The sequence below is a fragment of the Saccostrea echinata genome, unplaced genomic scaffold (genome assembly GCF_033153115.1).
Source record: "Saccostrea echinata isolate AGI-Se365-2 ecotype Australia unplaced genomic scaffold, CSIRO_AGI_Sech_v1 ptg000019l, whole genome shotgun sequence".
Lineage (NCBI taxonomy): Eukaryota > Metazoa > Mollusca > Bivalvia > Ostreida > Ostreidae > Saccostrea > Saccostrea echinata.
The window spans coordinates 2,909,127-2,924,866 of NW_026889768.1; the positions used below are offsets into that span (position 1 = coordinate 2,909,127).

A 15,740-nucleotide genomic window follows, 5' to 3' on the forward strand; every position below is an offset into this window, starting at 1 on the left:
CATCAGATTTAAATAATAAATACTTGTTTACGAGTCAATTTGTACGAGTATTTATGAAAAGTATTTGTATTTTTCAAAATAAGAGAGAAGGAAAGTTGACAAGTAATGTATCAAGTCTGTTTTGATATTATAATAATGATTTGGACCTCTTTTCATAGACACACTGAATTAACGACAACATACATACCCATTAAATTCTGAAAATGCAGCTCATTTTGAAACTACCTTTCCACCTGTTTGATCGTGAATAATTATGAATACCCTGGAGTAAATTGTGGATGTATATGTATAAAAGATATATCAAAAGCAATCCACTAGTATATTGTAACATGTTGAGCTGACAATTTTAAATTACGGAAAATATTAATATTAGTAAGGAACTGCGCATATTTTGCCTATTTTGAACCACACATTCTCAATAGAGGTGTGCAATTATAGATGGGTCCTGTTTTTGTGTAGGAATACTTCAAGTAAAGAGATTATGTATAATATTGACCTTGTTTACATTAATTAAGAATGAAAGCCAAAGTCCATTAATCTGCAACTTGATTAAAAATAGTTTCCCCAAGATAATACAATGTTATATAAATAAACTTACGTTTCCCTCGCAAACGTTGCTATGAAATACATGGTCTTGTTTGCCTACAAAAACCTCAGAATTCGCAGTGTTTATGGAACTCCCAGCTGCCTTATGTGGATAACTTTCATTATATGCTGAAACTTTCATATTTCACATATGTATTCCTTGTGAACCTTTCTTTGGGCACCAACATATTTGACCTCTAGACCTTGACCTTGGAGTTTGACCCACTTTTGCAAAACTTTACCAAACTTTAACCTTGGCCATAAGTTTTGAATGGCTGGTGCTAGGACTTTCATACTTCACAGGTGTATTCCTTGTAATAAGACCTTTCCTTTGGTACAAATATTCTTAACATTGACCTTGGATTTTGACCCACTTTTAAAAACTTTAATCTTGGCCAAACGTTTTGAATGGTTGGTGGTAGGGTTTTCATATTATACCTTTGTATGTTTGTGACAAGACCTTCCTTTGGGCACCAACAATATTGACCCATTGACCTTGACCTTGATGTTTGAGCTAGTTTTGAAAAACTTTAACCTTTGCCATAACTTTTGAACAGTTGGTGCTAGGGCTTTCATATTTCATATGTGTATTTCTTGTGACAAGTTTTGTCACGCATTGGTTTGGTCAACAAGTCTTGTCAGATGTTGGTTAGGTCAAGATAAACAAGTCTTGTCAGACATTGGTTTGGTCAACACGTCTTGTTTGATGTTGGTTAGGTCAACAAGGTCAACAAGTCTTGTCAGATGTTGGTTCGGTCAACACGTCTTGTCAGACATTGGTTCGGTCAACACGTCTTGTCAGACATTGGTTCGGTCAACACGTCTTGTCAGACATTGGTTTGGTCAACACGTCTTGTCAGACATTGGTTCGGTCAACACGTCTTGTCAGACATTGGTTCGGTCAACACGTCTTGTCAGACATTGGTTAGGTCATCAAGGTCAACAAGTCTTGTCAGATGTTGGTTAGATCAACAAGCCTTGTTAGACATTGGTTAGGTCAATAAGTATTGTTAGACGTTAGTTTGGTCAACAAGGTCCACAAGCCTTGTCAAATATTGATTAGGTCACCAAGTCTTATCAGACTTGCAGTACATGTGAACGTTCTGGAATGTTAGGTACAATTTATGAAAATACAGACTCACAGGACTACGAAAATGTACTAAAATATTAATATTTTTGATACATAAAAAACCTCATTAGAGTTTAGAATATCGAACAGTCCTACAAGTGGAAAGTTTAGTAATGTATGTGGCACCCCATAATTTAAGATAGATACACAAGTCTACATTTCACATGTTCTGTTATACTAATTTACAATACGTTTACAATGTATAATTTATTGTTCGTATCTAACGTTTCAACCAGGACCGTAGCAACGATTTTAAAAGTGGGTGAGCCAACCTCCAAAAAAATTTTGACAAGCAAAAATAAATAAATAAATAACCAGAAGTCTCTGTCGAGACTGTAGCTCGAATGGTTTGTACTTATAACAATTAAGGAAGAGAAAAGTAGAACTTGGACTTGAAACTTTGCAACAACAATAAATAAATGAAATATATGGAGATAACGAACAGTATTCAAGCTCAAAAGTCCATTAAACAATACAAAATAGGAGAAAAGCAAACACGGGCCTCCAAATAGTAATTCTTGTTTTACTCTCTTTTTGTGGCAAGATGAATTGCATCAGACTAAAACTGTAGAAGGAGTAGCCTATTTTAAGAGAAATTTTAGAGAAATTTCGATTTTAGTTACCATGGCAACATTACTCATCAAAATAAAAAAAAACAATTAAGACAATTATGTATCTCAGTGTAGTCTACTTGTATGCCATGTTATATTAAAATTAGACCAAACTGTAGGCGAAGTAATGTTTTGAAAGTATTTCAAAGAAATTCAATTTTTTGTAACCATGGCAACACCGTTCACCGAAATCAAAAAATTGATATATAGAATAATGTATCTAAGTGTAATCTACTTGTGTGCCAAGTTATATGGAAATCAGGCCAAAACTGTAGGAGGAGTAGCATTTTGAATGTATTTCACTGAAATTTCTATTTTTAGAAACCATGGCAACGCCGTTCACCGAAATCGAAAACCGATACACAGAATTATGTATCTTAGTGTAGTCTACATGTGTGCCAAGTTATATTGAAATCAGACCAAAACTGTAGAAAGAGTAGTATTTTGAAAGTATTTCACAGAAATTTCTATTTTTAGTAACCATGGCAACACCGTTCACCGAAATCAAAAACCGATACACAGAATTATGTATCTTAGTGTAGTCTACTTGTTTGCCAAGTTATTTAAGAAATGAATTTAATTTTTGAAGATTCATGAGGACATGAACTACGACGCTTCACGCCGGTGTAAAGACGAATAATGACCCCCATAGAATAATGACCGGGGGGGGGTCATTTTTCAACGACAAAAAATGACCCCCCAGCCGTAGAAAAAAATAATTTTTTGTAGAAAAAGAGCCCTAGGGGTCATATTTTTATGTGTGTGTCCTATAAAAAATTGACCCCCGTTGAAAATTGACCCCTTTTTCAACATAGTGATTCAAAATTTATAACAATTGATTGATGCCAAGGTTTGAATCTCAATGTTTAATTCTTTTAAAGTTATGCCCTTTTTTATCAGCACTGGACGAACGCGCAATCTAAATGCAACAAAACAGCATTACATTTACATGCATATTTTTATCTTTTAATCCTATTGTGTTCTCAGCATACATTAAAAATCGCAAAATGGCTTCTATTGGTTATAACTCTTAACGTAATCTCCCTTTATGACTGTCTTCCATTTGTTTCATATTTGATTCAATGGTAAATGAAATAGAAGATAACGAACAGTATTCAATCTCGAAAGTCCAATGAAACGATACAAATTTGGAGCAGAGCAACAAGGACCTCAAAATCAAGAGGTGGGATCAGGTGCCAAGGAGAATTGAGCATCCCCTGCCGACTGGTCGCACCCGCTCCTTGTCATGATCGGGAAAAAAACCCAGGAAAATCCGTAGACATTTCAGTGTATAAATAATGGTCTAACAATTAGTATAAGAAACGTCAGTCAGCATTTGACTCAATGATAGGTTGTATGTGGTGACAAGGTCATTGTATCGACCTTAAAACTTGCAAAATAATGACTTCAAACGAGACTGTTGATATCCTTGTTTCATCAATTTGTTTGTCAATAGCTTGCCTCGTTTTAGAAATTGTTCATACGTAGAGCATGCTCTTGCGTATCGAATAAACTGAGAGCCATAAACCCCATATGCAGGTGATAAGGGTATATTGCTACATAAGTAAGGGAAATTGAAGATTGAAAAGTTGAAGTCATCAGGTTTATCATCAAGCTTGGTTGTTAGGTTACCATTAACGTCTTTTTCTAGTAAAATGTCTAAACATATAACAGATGTGTCAGAAACTTGTGGTATCTTTTTATTTCAAACTCACTGGGATATATCGAGTCGACATATGAATGGAAGTAACTTTTGTTAATTGATAATACGTCGTCGATATATCGAAATATCGAGTTGAAGGCCACAACAAGTGTTTTCTTCTTCTCATGCAGAAGTGTTTGAATAAATTCTGCTTCATATGAATACAAAAATAGGTCTGCAAAAAAGGGGGCGCAATTAGTACCCACGAAAATTCCAACAGACTGTTGAACGACCTGATCTCCAAAAACTACATGGATATTGTCAATCAGAAACTCAAGCATCTTTTTAATATCAACTTCAGAGTACTTGTGTGTACAATCCTCCCGAAGTATTCAGCATGCTTTGAGTACGATCAACTTTTTTTGTAAAAATTGAATGAAAAAAAAAATGAATAAGTTTTCGGAAATAAATAGTTATGCAATGTAATATTTACATATATATTTTTTGAATGACATAAAATGTCGTGCAAATGAGGTAAAGTGTATCGCAAATGACATAATATCTCGTGCGAATGACATACTGTGGATATATTTCCTAATGAAAAAAAGGTGAAGATAACGAACAGTGATGATTTTAAAATATCCACAAACAATAAAATTCTGTTGACAGGGCATGAAAAGGGACCCCTGAAAATTGCAGAGGTGGGATCAGGTGCCATCACATTTGTCAGACAATTTAGTTGTACGTTGGTCTATATCATCTATAGTTAGTAGAACGTCCAAATACGAAGCAGACGTGGCAAACATAAGAAGCTAGGACATAAAATTTCTGCATGTCTGAAATATATACAGTCGTATAATGTGCATTCAATTTTATTCATAAGCAGTGGTCTAGGGGTATTTCTTTTCAAGTATATAGAAGTAATAAAGAAGAATCCCAGTACAATGTACATTCAAGTCTGTTAACATGGTCGTCTGCATATACACATATGCAAGAGGAATAATTTTCTTTAAAAACCCACTTTAAAACAGTGATACATTTGTAAAAATCAGTATGGAAACATTTCAATACAGTTAATATTGAAGTAGATTAATGTTTTCAATTTATCACTAAAGACAGACTATTTCATTTACCTTCCAGGTGAACATAATGATCTATTTTTTCTACATTGAACTGAAATAGATTGAAAACAATTATGAAAAGCTATTTCACCTGTGGGGTGGCCTCCCCCTTCCATTTTCATGAATGTAATTTTTTATTTTTTCGCTTGAAAATGTTCCTTGCAAGTGGTTGCCCTACCCCCAACCTTTTGATACATACAGTAGAGTAAAATGAAATCCCCCTTCCACTAATAAACTGTTTAAGGGGTTCATCAAAAATATTTCTAAGATAACGTCATTTTAATTTTGCCTCTTATAATGCCCCATTTCCCCCTTCGATGGTATGCATAACACTTATTTTTTCTACATTGCACCAAAAATAGATTTCAAATGCAAGTTAATACTGGTTTTGATTATGTAACTCTGATTCTCTCTCTGTATTTGGACTTGAGCAAATGTAAACAAGAAGCTTGACATCTCTGCTAAATAAGTTTGTATCAATTTAATCGTTGAATCATGTACTAAAACTATTATTGCTGGGGTTTTTTTTGGGGGGGGGGGTGTTTTTTTTTTTGTTTTTTTTGTCAGTACGATGATTTTCCACCATCCAAAAACAATGTTCACCTCGGCCTTTGGGCTCGATAAATCTTTTACTCCTGTAGATTCTGAATCATCGCATTGACCTTACAAACAGCAATAATTGTATAATGTTAAGAGATCAACATATCATCGATTTATTCCCATTTATTTAGCTCATGTGAGCATTTTGGCAAACAGGTATCTTGATTTATTGGGGGGGGGGGGGTTTCCCTCTAAAACTTTCATGTTTAATCTACAAGGGGTCATTATTCTACGGGGTCATTTTTCTTCACGTGGGATTTGCAGATTTTTAGGGTGATGACACTTTTTTTACAGGCAAAAGGGTCATTTTTCGACGTCGAATAAAGACCGGGGGTCATTTTTTGCCGTTAAATAATGACCGGGGGTCATTATTTGACGGCGAAAAATGACCCCCGGTCATTATTCTATGGGGGTCATTATTCGTAGTTACACCGGCATATTTCATGAAGCGCGTTAGCGCTTCATGATAAATATGCCGGCGTGAAGCGTCGTAGTTCATGTACCTCATGAATTTTCAAAAGTTAAATTCATTTGTTATATTTACATTATTTTTCTGATGATTTCCCACTAATAACGCCATTCAACTGTCATTTTTTTAAGCAAAACAGTTTGCACTATAGTTTTGACGTCAAGTAAGATATTATGACGTTACAATGGAGATATTCATGCCCATTCATGGTAGTTCATGAGAAAATGAACTGTATTCTATTTTGTAAAGAATCATAGGGGAAATTTATTGGAAATGTAAATATATTGAAATAAAACCAAAACTGTACGAGGAGTAGCATTTTAAAAAATTGTTTACAGACAGACAGACGGGCGGACGGACGACGGACAACTTACTATTGCCTTACTAACATCCTTTTTTTTTGGGGGGGGGGGGGGGGAGGATTTGTTAGACCTTTTCTTCAACCTTTTGATACATTCCTTTTTTCAAATGCTGATACTTGCCAGTGTTTGAGGGGGGCATCTAAATGAAAATTTACAGATTAAAAACAGCAAAAGACTACACTCAGAAAAAAGCCCCTCCCCCCGCTTCTACGGGCCTGTCAATAGCAAGACTCGTTATGGGAGAATCGTTGAAGGTTACCCAAATGTACGATCATGTTACTTATTAAAATTTAAGTTTTGGCAGCACTCAGCATCAGTATCTTATGTTTAATTTGGGGGACATGTGGTATTTCGTCAACAGAATCACGGATAATAACTGAATGTTGTTCCGAAAACAAGGTAAAGAAATTATTTTGTTACATGAATGTAAATTAAAGCGACATTGTTTAAATAAAAGGATTATGTAATTCAATTCAATTCAGTTTCTTTGATGTAAACTTGAAACATCCTCAATAGCTTTCTTAAAATATGTTTTAAACGCAGTAAGATGCTTTATGGAGCACCCTCAGGGAAATGTACGACACATGAAAGGTAATTTGATATGTAATATGTATAATGAAAAAATATATTTTTTTTTAATTTCTCAATTTTTTTAACATTACTTAATATTGTAAATTGCATTTTCATGAGAATCTGTCACAAGTCATATACTCAATGAGTCATGCATGCTTGTTTTATATCTGTCATCTGACTACATCTATAATTTTCATACGTATTAATTTCATATCACTTTTCAATGTATTGTTCAGGTCGTGGTTCAAGTCTTAGGCAACTTCTTGTTTAAGTGAATTTTTATCAGTTCTTGCACAGAATAACGCTTATATTACGTCACAATATATGGTCAATATTTGTTTCATAATCAGCAAATATATTTGTTTTTTTTTTAATTTAATTTTATTTTATTTTAAATGAAAGGCATAATCGATAAATGTTGAGACTTAATTTTAACAAAATGTATTTAACCAAGTTAAAAAATTCTCATTCGATACTATATAAAACACGCCCTATACTTTTAATATCATTCCAAGATATCATGTCATACCATACAGATCTCACTCGATCTGCATTATAATAAAGTGACAGTGTAAAATTGTGGTTGAATATGATTTTTATACAACGAGTTGTACGTTTTATATCCTCGAGCCTTAGCTAGGGGATAGAAAACACAAGTCGGATAAAAATCATATCCAACCACAAACCAATGAGAGATTCTTTTTGTCACATGTATTAATTACACATAGCTATCACATGTATTACACTGTTTTTACACTTCATTTGACTTCATCACTTTTACGCAAAAACAATTCTGACGTCACAACTGCTGATATGAAAACGGTATCAAGTGAGCTATATCCACTGTGTAAAAGAGTAAACATGTTATAGTTACACTATAGATATTAATTGGTTAGCTGTAAATACACTCACAGTTTTTCATTCACGAGGGGCGGAGCCCCGAGTGAATAAAAACTGTGAGTGTATTTACAGCTAACCAATTAATATCTATTGTGTAAGTTACTTGTACCAGAGGACCAATGAGAGAAAAGCGAGTTGATAAATAGCACCGCCTACTACGAGGTGTCAAGACACGGTCCGGAGTCTGTATAGATAGCTGTCTCCATCTGCAAGGATCATACTTTACTGCGGCACTGCTACTACAAGTTGTTGATAAAAAAATCGGAATTGGTACGTGTGAAGATATTGTACCTTTGAAATGTTGAAGACGCAGAAAACATGATTTTTGTCAGGTACAGGTATAGGGGTCGCGATTGTAGGCTTTTATGTTCAAGCCGTCAACTCTGAAAGAAAAGTTATCTTTCTAGATCGTTTTTTTTTTTTTTTTTTTTGAAAAAAGGGGGGATGGATATGGGAAACATCGGCATTGAACTTTTTCTTTATGGCAATCGGCGTACAGAAAAAAATGAAATGATTTGTGACATTTTAATGAAAGTTTGAAATGGTATTGGAAGTAAAAAAAATGCGGGGACTTCTGATGTGAAATTGCTATATGTATTTGGAGACGGGAAAGAAAATGACGAGAATTCGAGATAGGACGTATCATTTACTGATTAAGGATACGCGGAGAAAACATACAGAACCATTTATGAAGCGGACACCGACAAGCTAAATAATGTTAGTATTTTTGAAATTTAAAATGTTGACTTAATTCATTCATCAGCCATTGCCTTGGTCTTGAAATTGACATCATTCATTCATTAGTCAAGGTCTTGACACAGTATGGCTTGATGCCAAAAGGTGGGCGTGACTTAAAAAAAAACTGTGATTCTTCTGGCAAATACACCACAGCAACATGAAAGCAAAATCTAAATTTACCGCCAGTCCTATGGTACAAGTGATAAAACTACACATAAAACTATGTAAAATACCAAACATGTATTTACATGTACCACAGCAAAAGTAATCTCACAGCAAACCAAATGTCATACTATCATGCAATAACATAGAACTTGTGAAAGTTCAGCATAAGGAAACTGTTTTACAATGTGATTATAATATAATTATAATTATTGGAATATATTTTTACGTGTACTGGTAAAAGAGTCAATATTAACTGAAACATTTTACCTTTGCCTAACATTTGAAGTGATTGTATTTTTTGAAGTGGTATACTAAAAAAATGTCAGATGGAAATTTTAACTAAATCATACTAAATCATATATGCAAGCATTTCCAGACTTTATGGATTGATTTTTTTTCTCGTTTCCCCCCTAAATTATGGGCTCAGGGTTTTGATTGGACTTAAAATTGGGAAACAAATTTTACAAATGAATTTTGAATAAATTCTTCTCAAGAACAGCAAGGCCATGTCATTTATATTGACATCAAAATATTCTCATATTATATGGTTTGAAGCTCATGTAATTCCTTACCCCTTTGGTTTGAAGCTCATGTAATTCCTTACCCCTTTGGTTTGAAGTTCATGTAATTCCTTACCCCTTTGGTTTGAAGCTCATGTAATTCCTTACCCCTTTGGTTTGAAGCTCATGTAATTCCTTACCCCTTTGGTTTGAAGCTCATGTAATTCCTTACCCCTTTGAAGCTCATGTAATTCCTTACCCCTTTGAAGCTCATGTAATTCCTTACCCCTTTGGTTTGAAGCTCATGTAATTCCTTACCCCTTTGGTTTGAAGCTCATGTAATTCCTTACCCCTTTGGTTTGAAGCTCATGTAATTCCTTACCCCTTTGAAGCTCATGTAATTCCTTACCCCTTTGAAGCTCATGTAATTCCTTACCCCTTTGGTTTGAAGCTCATGTAATTCCTTACCCCTTTGGTTTGAAGCTCATGTAATTCCTTACCCCCTTTGGTTTGAAGCTCATGTAATTCCTTACCCCCTTTGGTTTGAAGCTCGTGTAATTCCTTACCCCTTTTGGGTAGGATAGAGTAGCAATAAATGGTGAAAAATTATCACAGAAATAAAGATGAAAACCCCTTTTTAAAATCCTCTGGAGAAGAGCAGGGTCAAGATGAGCTGAGTGATTAGGCCCATGGGCCTTGTCTTATTTTAAACATCTTCATAATTTTACTTTGATTTTTTCTTCTTTTTCAGATGGAGGATGATTTGGTGAGTGGATATGATATACAGAAATCTTAACTACTGATTCCATGAAGTTTAAACGCTGTAGGTATCAACTAGCAATCACTACGAATACCACTATCAATTATATCTACATACTTGTTATTATCATAGTCAGGTCTTCAGAGGTCTCAATCAAACAATTTATGTCAAACCATTTCTTAAAAAGTACGGGACAAGTTGCAAGTAACCATTGATCAGGTTAGAGAATATCAAAATATCAGAGAAAACAAGTGTTTATTAGTGACACGGTAGTGGAATGTACAAATAAGTACCCAAAGATTTAAGCTGACAACTAAAGATATACAAGAAGGCACCAGAAGTCATAGTTTACAAATCATCCAATAATTTCCAAGGAGTTTTTAAAGTAATCCAACAAGAGATGAATATCTGGTAAACATGTAAAACATTAATATAATCAAACGACCAGAAAAGGAATCTCATGTAGAAGATAGATATACATGTAGTAAGTAAGGCTTGATCATCTAGTATTTCATACAAAAAAATGACCAATCAGTCATCAAACCACTCCTCCATGACATCTCATCCAACTCTGATGTTTTCAGAGGTCTGTGTTTGCTCTGCTCACATTTTGTATTTTTGATTGGACTTTTGAGCATAATAACTGTTCGTTATCTTCACATTTCATCAAGTACAGCAATTATTTTTTCTTATTTCAGATTCAGCATGTGTTGTTGCAAGTCTTTTTGCAACATTTGTATCCCTCAGTACATTCATTACAGTAAGCAAGAGATTTGGTCCAGATCACTTCAAACCCATGGAATTCACAAAATACAATCAAATGAATTCAAATAACGTTATAACACCTACGGAATTCTTAGATCCTCCGTTAAATGCAATGGAGACAATCAGAGGAACTTTTAACTTAGGTGAAAACATGATGAAATCATCAAATGACAGGGACATATATACATCGTCATCGTTAATGAAACCTAGAACCACACTTGTTGTTATTAAAGCTAAGCATATTCAAAAGGCTGTTTCAGGGATGTCAAAACCTCCTTCAGCTTACCGTACACCGACTAGGAGAAATTCAGAGTTTTACGTATGCCCCACCTTTATTGGAAGGCTTGGGAATCAATTATTTCAGTTTGCCTCTGGATTTGGCATTGCGGCCTCTAAGGATATGAAGTTTCTAGTTAGCACAAATGATCTGATATTCCAAATATTTCAACTGAAAAACAGCAGACATCTATTTATAAGTGAAGACAGAGAACGCGAGTGTGTAAATGCACAAGTCACTATTGAAAATCGCGCGTCTTCATTTGATAAAAATGTTGGAAACTTTGCGACGAATGCAACACATCAAGTTGGATATTATTTACAATCTTGGAAATATTTTCACAATTCGTCACATGAACTTCGAAAGCAGCTTAAATTTAGGGATCACGTTCAGACTTTAGCGAAAAAAATCATAAAAGATATCTTAGAGAAATATAAGACAACCAGAGATAACGTAACTTTAATTGCTATCCACATAAGACGTGGTGACATGGTTAATCATACATATGGCTATTTAGTTGCATCAAAGGAATATTTTGAAAAAGCGATGATACTCTTCAGTAATTATTCTAATCCCATTTATGTTCTGTGTTCCAATGATCTGAAATGGTCTAGAGCAAACATTATGAAAAAATATAAAGTTGAGTTTATTTCTGGGAATTCACCGGAAGTAGATTTAGCTTTAATGGCATCGTGTGATCACGTGATATCATCTGTAGGTTCTTTCAGCTGGTGGGCAGGCTGGCTTTCTAATGGAAAGGTGACGTACTTCAAATGGCCCGCAAAGGAGGGTTCTGATCTTCGAGCTGAATTCAGCTCAGACTATATGGATTATTTCTACCCACATTGGACAGGATTATAATGATTTTTAATTGTTACTGTAAGATATTTTTCGGATTTGATTTTCCCTCTGCAATTAAAAGCATGCGATTCAATATTCTACATTTATTATTTTTTCTCTTCTATTGTCCACGGTTTTACTTTAAGCAATTACAGTTCAATACCTCATTTACGAGTATTGAAATTCATAAAAGTGAAAATAAAATATACATATGGAATACCTTTTTTTCGCACGCAAAGACTAAATATGCATCGTTTTTTAGTGTATTGATAGAAGACTTTTGAATAGCAGCTGACAACACCATCATTCACTTCTCTGCTAATGCTTAATTCTCATTAAAGTTACCAAGATTAATTTTCCCTCCAAGTGTTGAATTTTGAAATATTTGAATTCAGCACCTTGCATCATTTTTGATGTGGATACCCCTTGATAAATCCAGAAAGTTATCTAGACATACAGACAAAGAACAGACAGCTTGTCGGAAAAATAGACATAATGATTCCAGTATATCTCCTCTAACTTCGTGAGGGGGTATAATGATACTCGGTACCAATTCAAATATGAACTGAATCATTATGAAAGTCGTATAAACAGCGGTATTTGTTTCAAAGCTTCATCGAATCTTTATAAGCAATTAGTTATTTACTATTCAGAAGGACACAAAGACTTTGATATAATGCAAAAGTTAAGAATTACAGAAAATTGCAGCGGAATTGTACAATTTATCAGCAGTTCTTTTTACTTTCATTAAAATATAATGTTAAAATAACCACGATTTCCAGATGATTGAAAAGAAAATGCTTCTGTGTGAAAATGACAAATGGTCTTCTAAATGGAAAAGGACGTTTACTCAAATGATAAAAAAAATCCATTGATAGGAATGAAAAATCACTTTTTGTACATTGTAGACATATGATTGTAGTGTTATAATTCACTTTCAAATAACTCGGTCAATGACCTACTTTTCACGCTAGTGGCTCCTGCATGAGTATTTCTCTGAAAATACCTCATTTTTTTATTCAATGACCAATATTTTATTTACTAACAAAATATAAAAAGTAGCAAAAACTTTGGTTTATAAAATATAATAGAAATGGAATAGTATTGCTAAATATAAATAATAAACAATTAGTTCTCCATGGCACCTGATCCCACCTCTGATGTTTTAGATGTCCGTGTTTGCTCTGCTCCTGATTTGTATTGTTTGAATGGACTTCTGAGCTTGAATACTGTTCGTTATCTCCGTATTTAATTATATAAATGTATAAAATTTAAAAAAAAAAAACAATTAAAATAAGAAGTTTGAGTTTGACCAGTAAACTTGTTAATTATTCCAGTGTAGATTTTCTAAATTTTATCCAATTCTAATCTAATATTACAAAAATATGAAGCATGGGAATTCTAAATTATTTATAGCCTCAGTTTACTTATACTGCCCCTATTCTGTTGTAATTAAAATCATAACAGGTCAAAGATCAAATTCTTGAAATATATTGTCTGGAATGCTTTTTACTCATAAGTGTAAAATTCCATTCAATTATCCGAAATAATACACATTTTGTTTGCAAAATGATATTTAATAGCACATAGAATCTAAACTTTCAGAACAATCTCATCAGAAAAAAATATTTGTAAAAAAAAAAAAATGAAAATTTAAAATTAAGTCCGTATTTCCTCTGCATCACCACAATTCTACCTTTGTTCTTGCATATTTTCTTCAATAGTAAAACATTAAATTTTGATATTAATATTGATTTATTATGTCTTAATTTTGTTTATTTTTTTTATTTTTGATTTAATATATTGTACTTTATAGCAATCCATTTCTGGCAACTAAAACCTTGAGTAAACGTCATCCTTAAGGAATGAAAAATATTAAAGTAAAAAAAAATTAATATATAAATGTTGCATGTGACAGACAAGCCTAATCGATAGACCAGCTCCACTCTCTGATTATACCTTGCTAAGGTTCCTTTCGATGGTAGAAAAATTTTATACAAATATAAAATTGTAAGGGATGGAAATACCGCAATATATAACCAATATATAAATTTCAAAATACTCAGCCATACTAGTATTTTTCTGACTCTATTACAATTATGAATAACATTGAAATAAATCCCACTGTTTTAAATACTTTTTTTTTTTAATTTATACAATGTTCTTTGTCCTTGTGCGATAGTTAAAAGTTTCATCAATAATGACTCAATTTTTTTTATTCATGTATAATACATTTTTAATGGCTAAATTATAAAGACAATTTTTTTGTAAGACATCAGCATAAAAATGATTAATCACGCATATAAAACATTGATTAATCATACAAAGTGCGTATACAATCCCGCTATCACCTGCATATATGTATGGTATTTATGTCTACTGTCTTATTCAACACTCAAGAGCATGCTCTAAGTACGATCAACATTTAAACCGAGGCAGCCTACTGACACATAAGTTGATGTTGCAGGTATTTCAACAACCCTGTTTAAAGTCAGCATTTCGTAATTCTATGGTCGATATGATGACCTTGTTAGCAAATATAACCACTGGGTAGTACCTTGTTTGAAATATTTCATATCAAATCTTAGGCCTTCGTTTCTTTAAATTTGACTGCAGAATATTCCGTTTACATATGCTCAATACACAAGGCTCACCCTTTCCAACCCAAGACTTCAAAATAAGTGTGACTGCTGCTTTTCCAAACATTCAGGATTAGCGGATGTCCCTGTCACGATATGCTTTACCAGGATAAAGACCTTCACAACTTTTGCTTGCATGGGTCGTAGAATGGTGATGTTTCAGTTTACATAAAATAAATTTTGCTGAGACGAAAAGCTACATGCATGCTCAAACAGAACATTTCTCACTTTATTGAAACAGGAATGTAGGAAGTCAATTTGTGAAATAACTGTATCTGTAAAAAAAAAAAAAATGGGCAAATATAATAAAATAGGTAAAGTTAAAACTTCGAAACACTCCACATACAAGCAAAGTAAGAGAATAACAAATGATGTATCATATTCAACAAATGAAATGAACAAAGAAAAAGAAGGACACTTTGATGTGAATGAACATATTTTATCATTAGTCATCCAGAAAACTATTTTATGAAAATCATTCCACTCCTTCCATTATTTTTTATAGGTAGATATATGTATTAAGAAGATGCTGGAATTTCTGATTGACAATATCTGTGTAATTGTTGGGAGGTTGCGCGCGATGTTGATGTCATTTTACAAATTCAGTAAAATATCCATTAACCCATCAGTAATTTCAAAATAATGCTTGCAATATGGGTGATTTTGGTATGTATCAATGCTTTTTGAATAGATCTACCCGATTTTAGTCAGAAAATAAAATTAAAATATATTTTAATGCAAAATGTAATATTTTACAGCGCAAATTAACTATCTTTTACGCATATAATGCGTTTTTAAGCAGGGATCGCGCATTTTTCTTGGGTAGAATGTTTAAAAAATGATTTTTTTTTTTGATTTTTTTTTCATAAAACAAGGGCCATCCATGCCGTTTGTGACATCATTAACAATTTACGGATTCAATTGGGACAAACAAGACGAAAGAGCTAGTTTTTTAAAAAAGAAACTGTTAAAAAATAATTGAAAACATACAAATCAATACAAAAATGCACAAAAAAAACCACCCGCCTGTGCTCCTTGTCATGATCGGGTGAACGGAAAAAAGG

General features: G+C 33.3%; 1 protein-coding gene across 1 annotated transcript; it reads left to right on the forward strand.

Moving 5' to 3' along the window:
- Positions 1-11,032: 11,032 nt before the first annotated feature.
- On the forward strand, positions 11,033-12,058 carry LOC133189673 (galactoside alpha-(1,2)-fucosyltransferase 2-like). Its single transcript, XM_061325071.1, has one exon. The coding sequence runs from the start codon at positions 11,033-11,035 to the stop codon at positions 12,056-12,058; it is 1,026 nt and encodes a 341-aa protein (XP_061181055.1).
- The last annotated feature ends 3,682 nt before the right edge of the window (positions 12,059-15,740 follow it).

Bases quoted from the DNA above. Each gene is read 5' to 3' on its own strand.
- LOC133189673 (XM_061325071.1), top strand. From the start codon at position 11,033: ATGGAGACAATCAGAGGAACTTTTAACTTAGGTGAAAACATGATGAAA.